This window comes from Topomyia yanbarensis, chromosome 2, assembly GCF_030247195.1.
Source record: "Topomyia yanbarensis strain Yona2022 chromosome 2, ASM3024719v1, whole genome shotgun sequence".
Lineage (NCBI taxonomy): Eukaryota > Metazoa > Arthropoda > Insecta > Diptera > Culicidae > Topomyia > Topomyia yanbarensis.
Window position 1 is genome coordinate 67,044,173 of NC_080671.1, and position 13,420 is coordinate 67,057,592.

At 37.2% G+C, this 13,420-nt stretch overlaps 1 protein-coding gene and 1 long non-coding RNA gene across 4 annotated transcripts; one reads left to right on the forward strand and one right to left on the reverse strand.

Annotated features, from left to right (window-relative positions):
• Positions 1 to 6,601: 6,601 nt before the first annotated feature.
• On the forward strand, positions 6,602 to 8,096 carry LOC131678267 (uncharacterized). Its single transcript, XR_009303612.1, has 2 exons — positions 6,602 to 6,970; positions 7,081 to 8,096. It is a non-coding gene; the product is annotated as an uncharacterized LOC131678267 (long non-coding RNA).
• LOC131678266 (glutamine synthetase 1, mitochondrial-like) lies at positions 7,364 to 10,207 on the reverse strand. 3 transcript variants are annotated; one of them, XM_058958284.1, is made up of 3 exons: positions 9,904 to 10,207; positions 9,653 to 9,808; positions 7,364 to 9,563 (listed from the first exon to the last, which is right to left on the reverse strand). In XM_058958284.1, exon 3 carries the CDS (start codon positions 9,425 to 9,427, stop codon positions 8,216 to 8,218), a length of 1,212 nt encoding a protein of 403 aa, XP_058814267.1. In that variant the 5' UTR covers positions 9,428 to 9,563; positions 9,653 to 9,808; positions 9,904 to 10,207; the 3' UTR covers positions 7,364 to 8,215. The 3 variants fall into 3 exon arrangements, with proteins under 3 accessions (XP_058814267.1, XP_058814268.1, XP_058814266.1); XM_058958285.1 differs by having other exon boundaries at positions 9,630 to 9,808; XM_058958283.1 differs by lacking the exon at positions 9,653 to 9,808.
• Between the last annotated feature and the right edge of the window lie 3,213 nt (positions 10,208 to 13,420).

Sequence of the window (13,420 nt, forward strand, 5' to 3'; positions counted from 1 at the left end):
ATAAAATATTCCCCATCTTATTAAAGTATTAGTTTGATGATTAATCCCCCTAAAGCTGAGAAGCAAATTCCCCACCTTCTACCCCTCCACCATGTAACAACATGCTGGGGCAAATCCGACCTCTAAATAGTGGAGTAAACCCGACCGTTTTTTTGCTAAGAAAATGTTTATTTATTAAATTGAAATATATTTTTATTAGTATTATTTATTATTTTTTGCACAATGGTTCATAATTACCAATGAAAGACACAAAAACGTGATGAATATAGTATTCCTCGAGCAATTGCTCCGATGCCTTGGAATCTTTACGTGCTACTGCTCGTGTTTTTGACATTCCAAGATTGACATTGAATTCCATTTTTGCCTTTCTCACATAGAAAGGATATGTAATCACTCTGAAAACCGATTTTTTAATCGAAGCCTGTATGTGTGTGTGTGTTTGCAAAACTCACTCACTTTTCTCAGAGATGGCTGAACCGAATCGCTCAAACTTGATTTCAAATGAAAGGTAAGCTGCTATTGAATTTTTTGTCGATCGGACTTCCGGTTCCGGAGTTACGGGTTGAAGAGTGCGGTCACCCAGCAAATTCTCATATAAAATGGTAACACCATGGTGTCCAAATGGTGTAATACATATTAAAAAGGGTGCAACATAACTCGAATTTGCGGGTCTAGATCATTAATGATCATTCTAAGCAGCTTTGACCACATTGGCCACCTATGACGGTTCTTGATGCCCCGGGTACTTTCCAAGTTCGTAAGTTAATCTCACATCTTTTTCTCAGAGAATTCTTGACCGATTTATATAAACTTGGTTTCAAATGAAAGATACAATACTCCCATGGACTGTAATTGAATTTCATTCGTATCTGACATTTAGTTCCGGAGCTACAGGTTGTTTATTGCGACCACATAGGAATTTCTCATATAAACCGGTAAAATCGTAATACTTCAAAGGATAAAAATCCATTTCTATTTGCAAGTCTAGATTACATCATTTCTATTTTCAAGTCTAGATCACTGATGGCCAATCAAAGATTCTTTGAATTTAATGTCCACTATTGTCAGTTCCGGAATTTTCGGGTTCTGGACATATTCCACATTCCATAGTCACATCGATTACTCGGTGATAACTGAACCGATTTTCATAAACCAAATCTCAAATGGAGGGTATAATATGCTGTTGGGTGTTGCATACTCCATCAGCCCCCTCTCAACTTCCCCTCACACCATCTCTTTCTACATATACGCCCCCTCCCTCCCCTTTGACCTATATTCTCTTTATCCGCCATATACCTTTTTAGAGAATTTCGTTCCATAGCCATATATTATAAGTGAATTTGGAGTCGCTCAGCTCAAATTTGATATCGAAAAGGTCAGATCAATTCATCTTATAGTGATAAATTGATTTTATCACACATTTTATGATATAAGTTTTGCCAATAGTTGGTAATGAATACGAAAGAGAACATAAATAAAATATCCGATTTCATTATCGTCAATTCGGACCTTGCGGATAAGATTTCGACGTACTTTAGTGAACTGTAACTTTTTTACCACAAATTTTATATTAGATGATAGAATCTATCGACATTCTTACTATGACTTTCAGCTATCAACTCGGTATCGTTTGTTGGTTTTAATCGACGATTTTATTAATTGTATGTTTAGGCTAGCCTCAATTCGCTTGATTTCTTAGCTGTATTTTCGATTTAGGTATAACACTTTTTTACATTTTAACGACATTTAATTAGTTTAAGATTACTGGGTTGGGTAGGGAAAGTTATGACAATTTAGAGCCATAGTACTCAAATGAGAGCAAGGATGTGAAGTATACAGATCGGAAAACTCGAAGTATCTTTAGAAAAAGCGCTTCTGTTTTAATCTAGCCAAATATTAAAAGGCGCCTTTCTACTACTTATGCGCAAATTAATAAGTATTGATGCCTCGTTAGCTTAGTGTCGACTATCAGAGATAGTACTTCATCAGCCTTTAACTTCGCAAATTCTGTAGCATAAGCACTCAAGTTAACTAGCATAATTTTCATAATAACTTGCATCAATTTTAGACAATTTAGAAGATCCGTTTGGTGAGTTTTAGGCTGTTAAAACGGGGATATTGACAAAATCGGGACATATATTTTTCTTTCTTTTTAACAACCGAAGTCCTTAAAATATTCTTCTTTAGTCCCTTCATAACCCTTTCCAATTATTTAGTTTAAATTTCGCTTAATAGGGTCAGACAGCGCAAAATTGAAAATAAAATTAAAATTTTATTTTTTTAATATTAAGGATCACTAAGATAAGAAAAATATGCTCAAGAAAAAAATTTACTCGAATTCGACTTGGTTCGTCTGCTAGAGCTCAACAAACTACCAACTATCAATTTTCATATGAGGCTGACAAAATCGTGGGCTGATAAAATCGGGTCTTCACTATAATCTATCAATAGTACAATGCAATGCTACAACAACATGACAACAATGTTACATAAATACCTTCTCGTCTCATTGCGACTTTACTCTCCGCAAAATAGATCTTTGCCACACACGTCCATAGCGAAATAGTCCATTGTTCACATTGTTCTTTCAATTTATGTTCTTTGGGTGTTTCAAACAACTCGAATAATTAAAAATCATATTAGATTTTGTTCTGTTTGCTTTCGTCCATTTCTGGAAAGCCAGTTTATAAAAGGAGCAAATGAGTTATTTTAAATCTGCAATCTTTTCAAAATACACTAGTTATAAGGCTATTTGTAACTTGTATGGACTTATCAGCTTCAGATTCATCCAAATCTGAAAAAATCAGATCCGTCCAGATTTCGAAAATATATATTTTAGCTAATTGTCAGCTAATAGGTCATGCATAAATAATTTTCTCATATAGAAAGGATATGCAATCACTCTAAAAATCGTCAACCTAATCCCGGCATGGACATAAGGTTTCTGGGTTTTAACAGGAGAGATTTACACCCCCCCCCCTCTCCCTCTCCGGTCACCACCAATTTAAATTCCCCTTAGATCACCACTCACTGCACCTCCCCCCCAGGCCACCACCCCATCCATCACTCATACACCTCCCCCTCTCAACTCCATCATCTTTATACCACCGCTATAGCACAAGGCATTCCGAATTAAGCTGGGGAGTGGTTCGTTCGTAGTTAGCAGGAAGACAACATTGAACTAATGCTGATTAGGCTAATAAAGTATGATATTTTTTGTTTCAAGTGTTTCACCGTCGACACATAGCTCATCAGGTTCGTGCCTGCAAACTATTGTGTGTGGGTATAAAGTGTACTAAGAATGTAGTAGATGTTTCCATAATTGAAACGAACATAACCAGCCATAGACTCATAGTTTTAAGAAATGAGAAAGGCACAATTGCACCACTAGGTGGATTAAAACAGGTTTTTTCATGTTACATTTCAATAACATAACATTGATTGATTTATGATTAAAAAACCATAAAATTTGAATAATATCTGTACTAAATCAACCAAAAACATAGGCGATCGGGTTTACCCCACCATTTTTGAAAACAGCAAAAATTAACTTTTTCGTACAACGCTTGTATCTCAAAATTTTCCCGGGATACGAATAAAATGCTGTAAATAGAAAGTGGCCCCAAAAATCTAACCTTTAATTTGGTTTATAAAACGACTTGATCCGATGTAAAATGAGCATTTTACAGTCAAAAGCATTTACTAGGTCGGATTTGCTCCACCTTACCCTATACATGTTTTTTTTTTAATTTCGTACTAATTGACATACAAATCGGTAATTTTATTACAGAATATAATTCTAAGTATCATTTAAACCAAAATGCATTTAGCAAAAGTTTTTCAAAATGCGATGGTTGTCGAGATATTTGGAATTTTGATACTTTGAATTATATTCTGTAATAAAATTACAGTTTTGTATATCAATTAGTATGAAATTTAAAAACATTACTGTTAGAAAAACTTTTTTACCGTTAAGTTCTCCATCATACAATCATATTCGAAATGTTTTTTTTCTTTACGTTTTTGTTGACAAAATATAAAAAAAATTAAAAAAGGGGTTTTTCGCAATTTAAATTTTGAACACAATTTTTGTTCTTGTGAAAATTGACACAAATTTTTTACAGTGTTTATTTTTTTTCGTACAGAAGTATTGATTCCCTGTAACTCGTTCCCAGATAGTTTTGCTTTTTTAAAATACAATAATGGAACAAAAAATTGAATTTAATACATGTAGAAACGTCACACCCTTTTCAAAAATTGCTTTGGAGTCGAAATAATCTTCAGGAATCAGTAGCGACTGGCTCAAAGAACACGTTCCCCATGTTGATCGGAGATTTGTGTCTTACCATGATTTGCATTTTCATCATTTCCCTAATGGGAAGGATTGGGGAAGTGGAAAGGTTATGGGTAGGGAAAATAACGACACAGAACAATTAAAACAGAGTATTCTGCACCCCGGGAAGGATGTTGAACGATCTGCAGTTGTAGCAAAACCCCGGATGGATTCAGAATTTGTATTTAAACAGTGAGCGAATATATCAACACGCTCGATGGGAAATTAAGATCACAGAACGAAAACACCCCCGAAGAGACATTGTCATTGAAATACGGCTTAAACTATAGCTCTTTACAACACTGGGTTGGGAAAAATAGCATATCCTTGAGTTTCAGCTATCTTTTTCATAGGTTCATCTATGTATGGAGAACCAAAAATCCGGTTCCTCATTAGCATTTACATATCAAATGATATGAAGTTCCGTAATCGGATTCACAAAGATCACACGAATAATACTCAGCACGCTGAATAGTAGCCATGTGATAATTGAGTTTGCAATGTCCAGTCAGTGCACTGACTAGAATACTGCAAGTGTATATTCATCCCAAGTAACTATTCGGGGCCACAGTCTTGTGTGGCTAGTAGCACGATCTATTGGGTTACTGTTCCAAAGCCCAGTAACTTTTAGACGGTATGCACAAGATAGTGCTTCTTGTTTCACATGTAGTGGTTTTATGTTCAAGAGTGCCTCTAGAGCAGCAGTAGATCTTGTCGAGAACGCAGCTGTCATTGTCATGAAGACCAAGGAAAAATTAACGAACTGAATAAAAACTGAATAAAAAATCGTATTGACGGTTGCATGTGAATCTGCAATCATTATAACGTATAGCTAGATTCGCATTGTCGATGTGAAATAATGTCGATCGTGATTCTGTTTGCCAACATAACTAAGTTTGGAAAGTAAGCAAGCAAAAAAACATGATTAATGTTCCATTTGTTTCGTTTTCAAAGCTAGTATAATACTTATACCAATGGTAAGAGTAGTGAATGGCGAAAGGTTGCGTTTATTAGTCAATTTTGCATTAAGTCCTACAAACGTTATTGAATGTGCCTACGATTGAATCGTGAACAACCGGTTCAAGTATCAACGAAACAAATCTGCCAAATTTACCTATTTTAACCCTATTATGGATGTTAGCACACGATTCCGTTTTTAAAATAAAATCATTATTATGAAAAGTGGCATGAATTGACAGCGTACGACTTGTTTTTCAACGAATCGAATGCCCAAGAGTTTATTATACCAGCGAGATGAACAAAGATAGCGGACATTGCCGTAGTTGTGTGAGTATTGAAATAGGATGAAAATAGGCTCACATCCAACACGAAACATACAACTGTCCAAATGCCACCTCGAGAAGGATTGTTGACTGAAAGCGTGGGGATAACTATGACACAGACATGATGACCTGTTTTATTTTGCTCATGTTTAGTTCTGCTATACACATAACAGTCCTATGTATTATGGCAGTGATTCTCAACCAGGGGTCCGCGAACCCCTAGGGGACCGCGAAGTCGTTGCTGGGGGTCCACGAAGAAAAATATATTTTCTGAGTGCATATTAAAATTTCAGGTCTTGCTTCCTAGCAAATTGAAAATAACATTTTGATTGCATACCAAATCGATGTTTATCAGTGGGAATCCACGGCAACCCGGTGTGATTTCTAAGGGGTCCATGGTATAAACAAGGTTGAGAACCACTGTATTATGGGATTCCCTACACACTTGGGACAATCATGCGTAGAGCGGCAGTTTAGCACATCATTATCCATGATATTAGTAGTGGGGTATGATTTTGAAAACTGTTTAACAAAGCTAAAAAATTTCAATATTGTCTAACTCACGGTTGAAACTCCTGCTGAGTAGGACAGGTAGAACAAGGAAAACCATCAAACAAGGCCCAGCAAAACTGCAAAATACACAAAGATACACCTTTACCTTGATGTTAGCATACCAACAAATGAATACGTACAAACCTATCCGTTCTGTGTGGACTGGGCGAAATGAGTCAAGGAGGTTTCTTCACACAGCTGTTCGATGTTCGAGCTCGCGACCGTGCAAAGAGATAGCTTGCGGGGGCGTCACTTGGTCGGAGCGAAGTGGAAAATTATCACCGACACATTTTCCGTGCTTATGTGTAATGGTGCCTTTTTGTACTTATCGCTGTCTTTCCTTATGTTTGATTTCCATTCGCAGTGTCACTTCCAACACCAGTCATCTCCACACTGACTGTTGAGAATCACCGGATATTTGTTTTCAATGGATAGCGACAATCTGTTCGGAGCGTGGCCAGCTGTCTGTTGGTTGATAAAGGTTAAACAGAAACAGGCGGAAAAAAGCAAAAACTGACGAAAGAAGGCAACCTCGAAATCATATGATCGTTGCGTGATCCGGCGACGCGTGCAGTTTTCGTCCCGTTCTTTGTAGGACATTTACTACACGGTGACGGGTTTGCGATTTTTTCTTGTTCCTAAACAGTCAATCGTGAAATCGGTTTTGAGTTTGGGAAGACGTGAGATGGTGTAGGTTTTGATCGAGAAGACTGGTATAGAGGTATTAATAAACAGTATGTCATTTGCGATCAGTTCGTTCGGTGGGAAAGCTGCATTGGAATCGTTTGTCCTGTCAGAATGGGTAAAACAGTAGCGGAGAACAATACTGCAAATTTAAACTATAAACTCTTGATAATTGAATTATAGGTATTCAATTATAAATGTTCAATTATTCATTGTTCTTGTATGCAGGCCGCGAAGACAACTTAGTAAAATCGAAAGACAACCTTACGAGGAAGAAGAAAGGAACCATCCAATCCAAGACCGAGGACAAATTTTCAATGTTCAAATCCCTGAATCGCTTGACTAAGAATTTAGGCTTAAAACAGAATCAGATGATGAATTATTCGGTAGATTTGTAGAGATATATGATAATAGCCCTAATATAATTGTTACGAACTACTTTGAAGCAATTGGAGATCATTTGAGAAAGCTTTCTTTTTAGTTCTATACATATATGACAATACAGTTGGAATTAAGTCGAACTCAATGGTATACACGTAATATTCATTCTATTTCTCATATAATATGTTATATTATTTGCTTCATCAACAGTTTCATACTGTTCAAAAATTTGATATTTGTTTCATTATATTACTCTTTAGATATATTTTGAAGCAGTTTGAGTTCCAATTTGCGCAACTTTTCGATAGAAACTACGTTTAGTTAACAACAAAAACACATTTTTCTGACATCTCGGAATCGGGTTCCAATGCACCACAGTTGAGCTAAGATTTTTTTCCACTTTCTCGTTCAGTTTGTTCTAAACTAATCTAAAACACAACGAAAAAAGTCAGTCAATAATACATACTTTCATCTTTATCATTATAAACAATAAAAACAAAGCTTCCTTAAACGTAACTGTATGTATCTTGGTTGGCTCAGTTTTAGGTATACCTTGAATCTTGCACATGCGTTCACCTATTCTCATTCGACCGTACTATGTAACACGCTTAAGTAAAATTTACAAAAATAATATACAATTTACTAGTTGCAACTTGCAACATGAGTAGTGTTTGTCTGCACTTTGTAAGGTACCGTTTATTTGTCTCTTCACTAGCATCCCTGATCATGTTGGCAGCAGTAGCTTATGTGTATGTGAATAACTTGTGGTTGTGTATTTTCCGTGATACTATAATATCTTTGTCGTTTAAACTCATTGTTGTTGAAAGATTCAAAATTATATCGTTTTCCTGACACAGTAATAACACACGTCTTTTTTAATTCTCCTGGAGAAAACATCCATCTACCTAACGAGAATACACAATTGCAGTAAGTATAGACAGATTTATTGTGGTATGTTAGATGCATGCAATCAACCGATGGTTTAGTTGTCCACCAGGCATGTGGTTAAAATGGCATGACAAACACTGTAGGGATCACAATTGGAACTGGGACGTCGATCCTCGAGGTAACCTTTATTGGCTTCGGCAACGCCGCGTGGAATGCGCACACTTGTACTACGGTCAGCGACTCCCCAGCTGAACTTGTCGATCGACGAAGTTTCCAACCTGCCAACCAGTCGACGTTCGTTGTCTTTTCCTCCGCGAGGATCGTACGCCTTGATGTGTTTGGCATGCTGTTTGGAGAGTTTTTCGATTGCAGCCTTGATGGCTTCGATGCCATTCTCTGCCCGCATTTGCTTAGTGGAAAAGTTGCAGTGACCGCCGGCACCGTTCCAGTTACCTTCCATTGGTTTGGGATCGAATGTCACAACGACACCGTAATCTTCAGCAATTCTCCACAAGATATACCTGGAGACCCACAGGTCATCGGCACATTTCATGCCTAGGTTAGGTCCAACTTGATATTCCCACTGAGCAGGCATCACTTCGGCGTTAGTTCCTGCAAAGTCGATTCCTGCATACAGACAAGCGAGAGTATGAGCTTCAGCAATATCGCGACCGACAACATTCTGTGCCCCGGTAGCACAGTAGTAAGGTCCCTGTGGTCCAGGGAATCCACCAGACGGCCAACCTAGTGGTCTACCATCGATATCTAAAAAGGTGTACTCTTGTTCGATTCCAAACCATGGCTCATAGCTTTGCGTTTTGTCGTACGCATCCTGCATGGCCGCACGTTTGTTTGATTCAGTCGGTTTACCGCTCGGCTCATATGTGTCACACAGAACAATGACATCATTCTTGCCTGGCTTGAACGGATCCTTGTACAGAGCCCGTGGAACAAGTTTGATGTCTGAGTTCTTGCCCAGAGCCTGATATGTTGAGCTGCCATCGTACTGCCAGTTCGGAACGTCTTCTGGCTTCTGCGGGACATAGTCCAATACACGGTCCTTTAGGCGAACATTTTCTCCTGTACCATCAATCCACACGTATGTGGCCTGAACATACTTGGGGTCGTATTTCAACTTCTGATACCGGTCCAAAACATTTTTGTTTAGATATGCGTTGGGAGAATCCTTCAAAATACGTGCAGATCGAACCGTGCTGCTGCTGATCATGCGCGTTGTCGTCCTACCGCCAAGGGCAGAAACTTCCTGGCGAATCAATAACCCTACCACTCTCAATGCCATTTTCATGTGTTAGGCGTTGTTTGGCACGATATATTTCACTTTTTATCGACACAAACTCACTTTTCTTTCACCTCACGTCGATTTATTTTAAACTTATATCACAGCGAAACTTGGCACAGGCATTCAATGTGGCTGGCTATACCTGTAATTGAAATAAAAGGATAGTCAGTTAGTTTCGCCCTCACACTAGATGGATTAGCCTATTTACTTGAGTAGCACAAATCAACCTACCAATAAATGCTTCAGAGATAAAACATTCGAAATGGGCAATAAAGGTATGGACAACGGTTTCAAAGCAAAATATCGTCCTTGTCCATTGAATAGAGTGACTGATTAAAACAACACTGATATGGCTTCTAGTCGCAGTACGGCAACAAGTCCGACTGACTGAAAGGGCAGAGTACAAATGAATATCACTATGCAACTTTGCGCTACCAAAGCACTAGAACATGAACTACACTGAACTGAACATTCTCTCTTACTTTTTCTCACACTCCGGCGACTGCCTTTCGCGAGGAAAACTGGTCTGACGCTCACTCCCACCAAAAAACGAACGGTTGATGCGGTAGTGAATGGCGTGCCGCAGCTTGAGTCGATGATCGCTGGCGGTCGTTGTCTCGAACAGCAGGAATGGCAAGGCACAGACTCTCGAGCAGTAAGGCTTCCCGGAGCAACACGGCAAAACACTATTCCACGACACAGCACTGAATGCTACTGAACCGATTGGTTCGAACGAATTGGGCGAAATGTTGCAGCACAAATCGCGGTTCAACTACTTAAGCTAGGCCACACCAGTGCAGTAAGGAAATATATGGAAATCCACACACCACGGCAGAGAACAAGAGCTCCGCGTACTGTTTACAATGTGTGGCAACGGGGTAAATGAAGATAATAACAACCAAACAAACCAAAGTGTCGATGTGTAATTATATTGACCACTCTTACTCTCTACATGTGTTTTGCGCCAAGTGATGACGGTTCTTACTAACGCATTGGTATACAATAGCGTGGGTGGCCCGAGTAGTGGGCTGTACTATAATAGAAATGAATTGAAGTTTTTAGCATCGAAAGATAATTATGTTACACAATTATATTTTTTCATGGGTCAGATACATTCTGGATTAAGTGATGTCCGTTTAATTTATTAATTTTATTGAATTCGCATAAATTAAGGGGCTTTATCAGAGTGGACGCTAATCTTTTTTTGATTTTCGACAATTTTTTAAAAGGAAAATGTTTCATAAAATATTTTAAGAATAGTAGAAGAAAAGCATTTAAAGGGGACAAACATAGCGTAGTTGGTAAATCGATTGCCTTGTACGTAGCTCACCTGGGTTCGAGTCCCAACCCCGCACATAGGGTTAGAGAATTTTTCCAAAAGAGATTTCTTTAACCCGAAAAGAGGCGAATGACCTTAAGGTTTAAACCTCTATAATAGAAAAAAAATTAATTAGGCTATTCGTAAAGAAAAAATTTTATATCCAAAAAGAGCGACTTATGTGCTGTTTTGGAATGCTCCGAAAAAGTTCCTCTACTGCTGCCACGATGCCTGCCAAATGAGTAGCTGTAAAAAAGTCGATAAGCTATTTCCTAAACATTAATGGAGAATTTTCTAAAAATATCCAAATTCGACATAATGGGGTACTGTTATGGATATTTTTGTAAATCTAAATCGTCAGTATTCATCCAATCTAAAAAATGTCATTGCAGAGTAAACATAACGAAGAGCAATCAGTTAAAATCGATCGAGATCGATCGGATTATTACTCTGTGAGTTGCAATGACAGCAAATTTGACAAAATTCGAGAAAAATTCATTCAAATATTAAATTATAGCTTTTTCAAGACTAAATTGTATTTACCATAAACACTGCCAATCCACTATACTTGGCCCATTTCACAGAATATCGATTAACGTATAAACTATTGAATAAGTTAGAAAGAATTCCGAATTTATGAAAGTTTCACATTAGTATAGCTCCTTAATTCATTTAATTAGTTTAATTCACTAAATACTTTCAAATAATTATGTAACGTAATTGTTTTGACTTATTTGAATAATTTAATTAATTTAACTAGGTAATTTAATTATTTTAAACAATTTAATTAAATTGGTTCAATTCATTGAATTCTTTAACTCATTTAATTTAATTCAGTAATTCATTAAAATTTATTTAGTTAATTTAATACGTTTAGTTAACTTAATTCGTTAATTTATTTAATAATTTTGATAAATTTTACCTATATTATAAAATAAATAAATAATTTATCAAATTCATTAAAATCATTAAATTAATAAAATACATTAAATTTATTAAATTTATTAAATCCATTTTATTAATTTTATTCATTGAATTAATATCATTCATTTCATTAGTTTAATTAAGTAAATTCATTTAATTCATTTATATATTTCAATTTAATTAATTAATAATTTAATTAATTTAAATTAAAATAATTTTATTAATCTTTTTGCCTTTCTCATATAGAAAGGTTATGCAATCACTCTGAAAAATGTCAACCTAATCCCGGCCCGGAGGGCCGAGTGTCATATCCCATTCGACTCAGTTCGTCGAGATCGGAAAAAGTCCGTATGTGTGTGTATGTGTGTGTATGTATGTGCATATGTGTCAAATAATGTCACTCATTTTTCTCAGAGATGGCTGGACCGATTTGCCCGAACTTAGTTTCAAATGAAAGATGCAACCTTCCCATCGGCTGCAATTGAATTTTGGATCGATCGGAATTCTGGTTCCGGAATTACGGGTTTCAGAGTGCGGCCACACAGAAATTTCTCATATAAACTATAGGAAAAATTAAAAAAGAATTTTTATTTTTGATGCTAAATATGTTCAAGGTGCATAAAACGTCGAGATTTGATGCAAACTCGAAAAAAAATTTGACGACGATTCACTTTTTTGGATTTTGGCACATTTTTTCCACATCCCGGCCAAATTTTTTTTTCGACTCACATAAGGTTTCTGGATTTTAACAGGGGCGTAGTTGATGGTTTACGGATAGAGGTTACACCCCCCCCCCTCTACTGTTCACTGTTTAAAAATCTCCTTAAATCACCCCTCAGACCACCACCCCATCCAGCCCTCATACCCCCCCCCCCCCTTTCAACCCCATCATCTTTAAACCACCACTATATCACAAAGCATACCAATTTAAGCTGGGGAGTCGTTCGTTCATGGGACTTTCGCCCTCCTCACATACCCACCCCCGCATGACAAAATGAGTTAGCAAGCAGCTAACATTGATCTAATGCTGATTAGGCTAATGAAGGATGATATTTTTTTGTTTCAAGTGTTTCACCGTCTAGACGTAGCTCATCAAGTTCGTGGCTGGCATGCCATTGTGTATAAGTTCAAAGTGTACTAAGAATGTAATGGACATTTCCACAATTATGTTGAACATAAAAAGCCTTCGTGCCATAGTTTAGAGAAATGAGAAAGGCACAATTGCACCGCTAGGTGGATTAAAACAGGTTTTTCTTTTTTATTTCGGCTATGTTAGTCACATTTTCTTTTTTTACATTTTAACGACATTCAATTAGCCAGAGATTACTGGGTAGGGAAAGTTATGAAAATTAGAGCCATAGTACTCAAGTGAGAGCAAGGATGTGAAGTAAACAGATCGGAAAACTAGAAGTGGCTGGGTCATTAGAAACAGGCTTAATATCGTACGGGCTTAACTTTTGTCTTCTGCTGATGAGGCTCGAGCTTAGGCAGCATAACTACGAATGTTTTAGTTTTTTTGTTTTTTGGTCCACCCAGGCAAGCAATTGGTGAGGGACCAAAAACATAAAACTAGCTCATTCAATGAGTTTCAACGTCGCAAATGCTTAGTGTGGAAGTTTACCGTGACTTAAATTTTTGTCGGTTCCGACAGCATGAAGTAACAAGTTACTTTACGCTTGTCCGGACATGCCGTAGACTCATGTGATTCGCCTTTCTAATGCCAAAAGATCTTGACTCCTACGGTAACAGACAAAGGG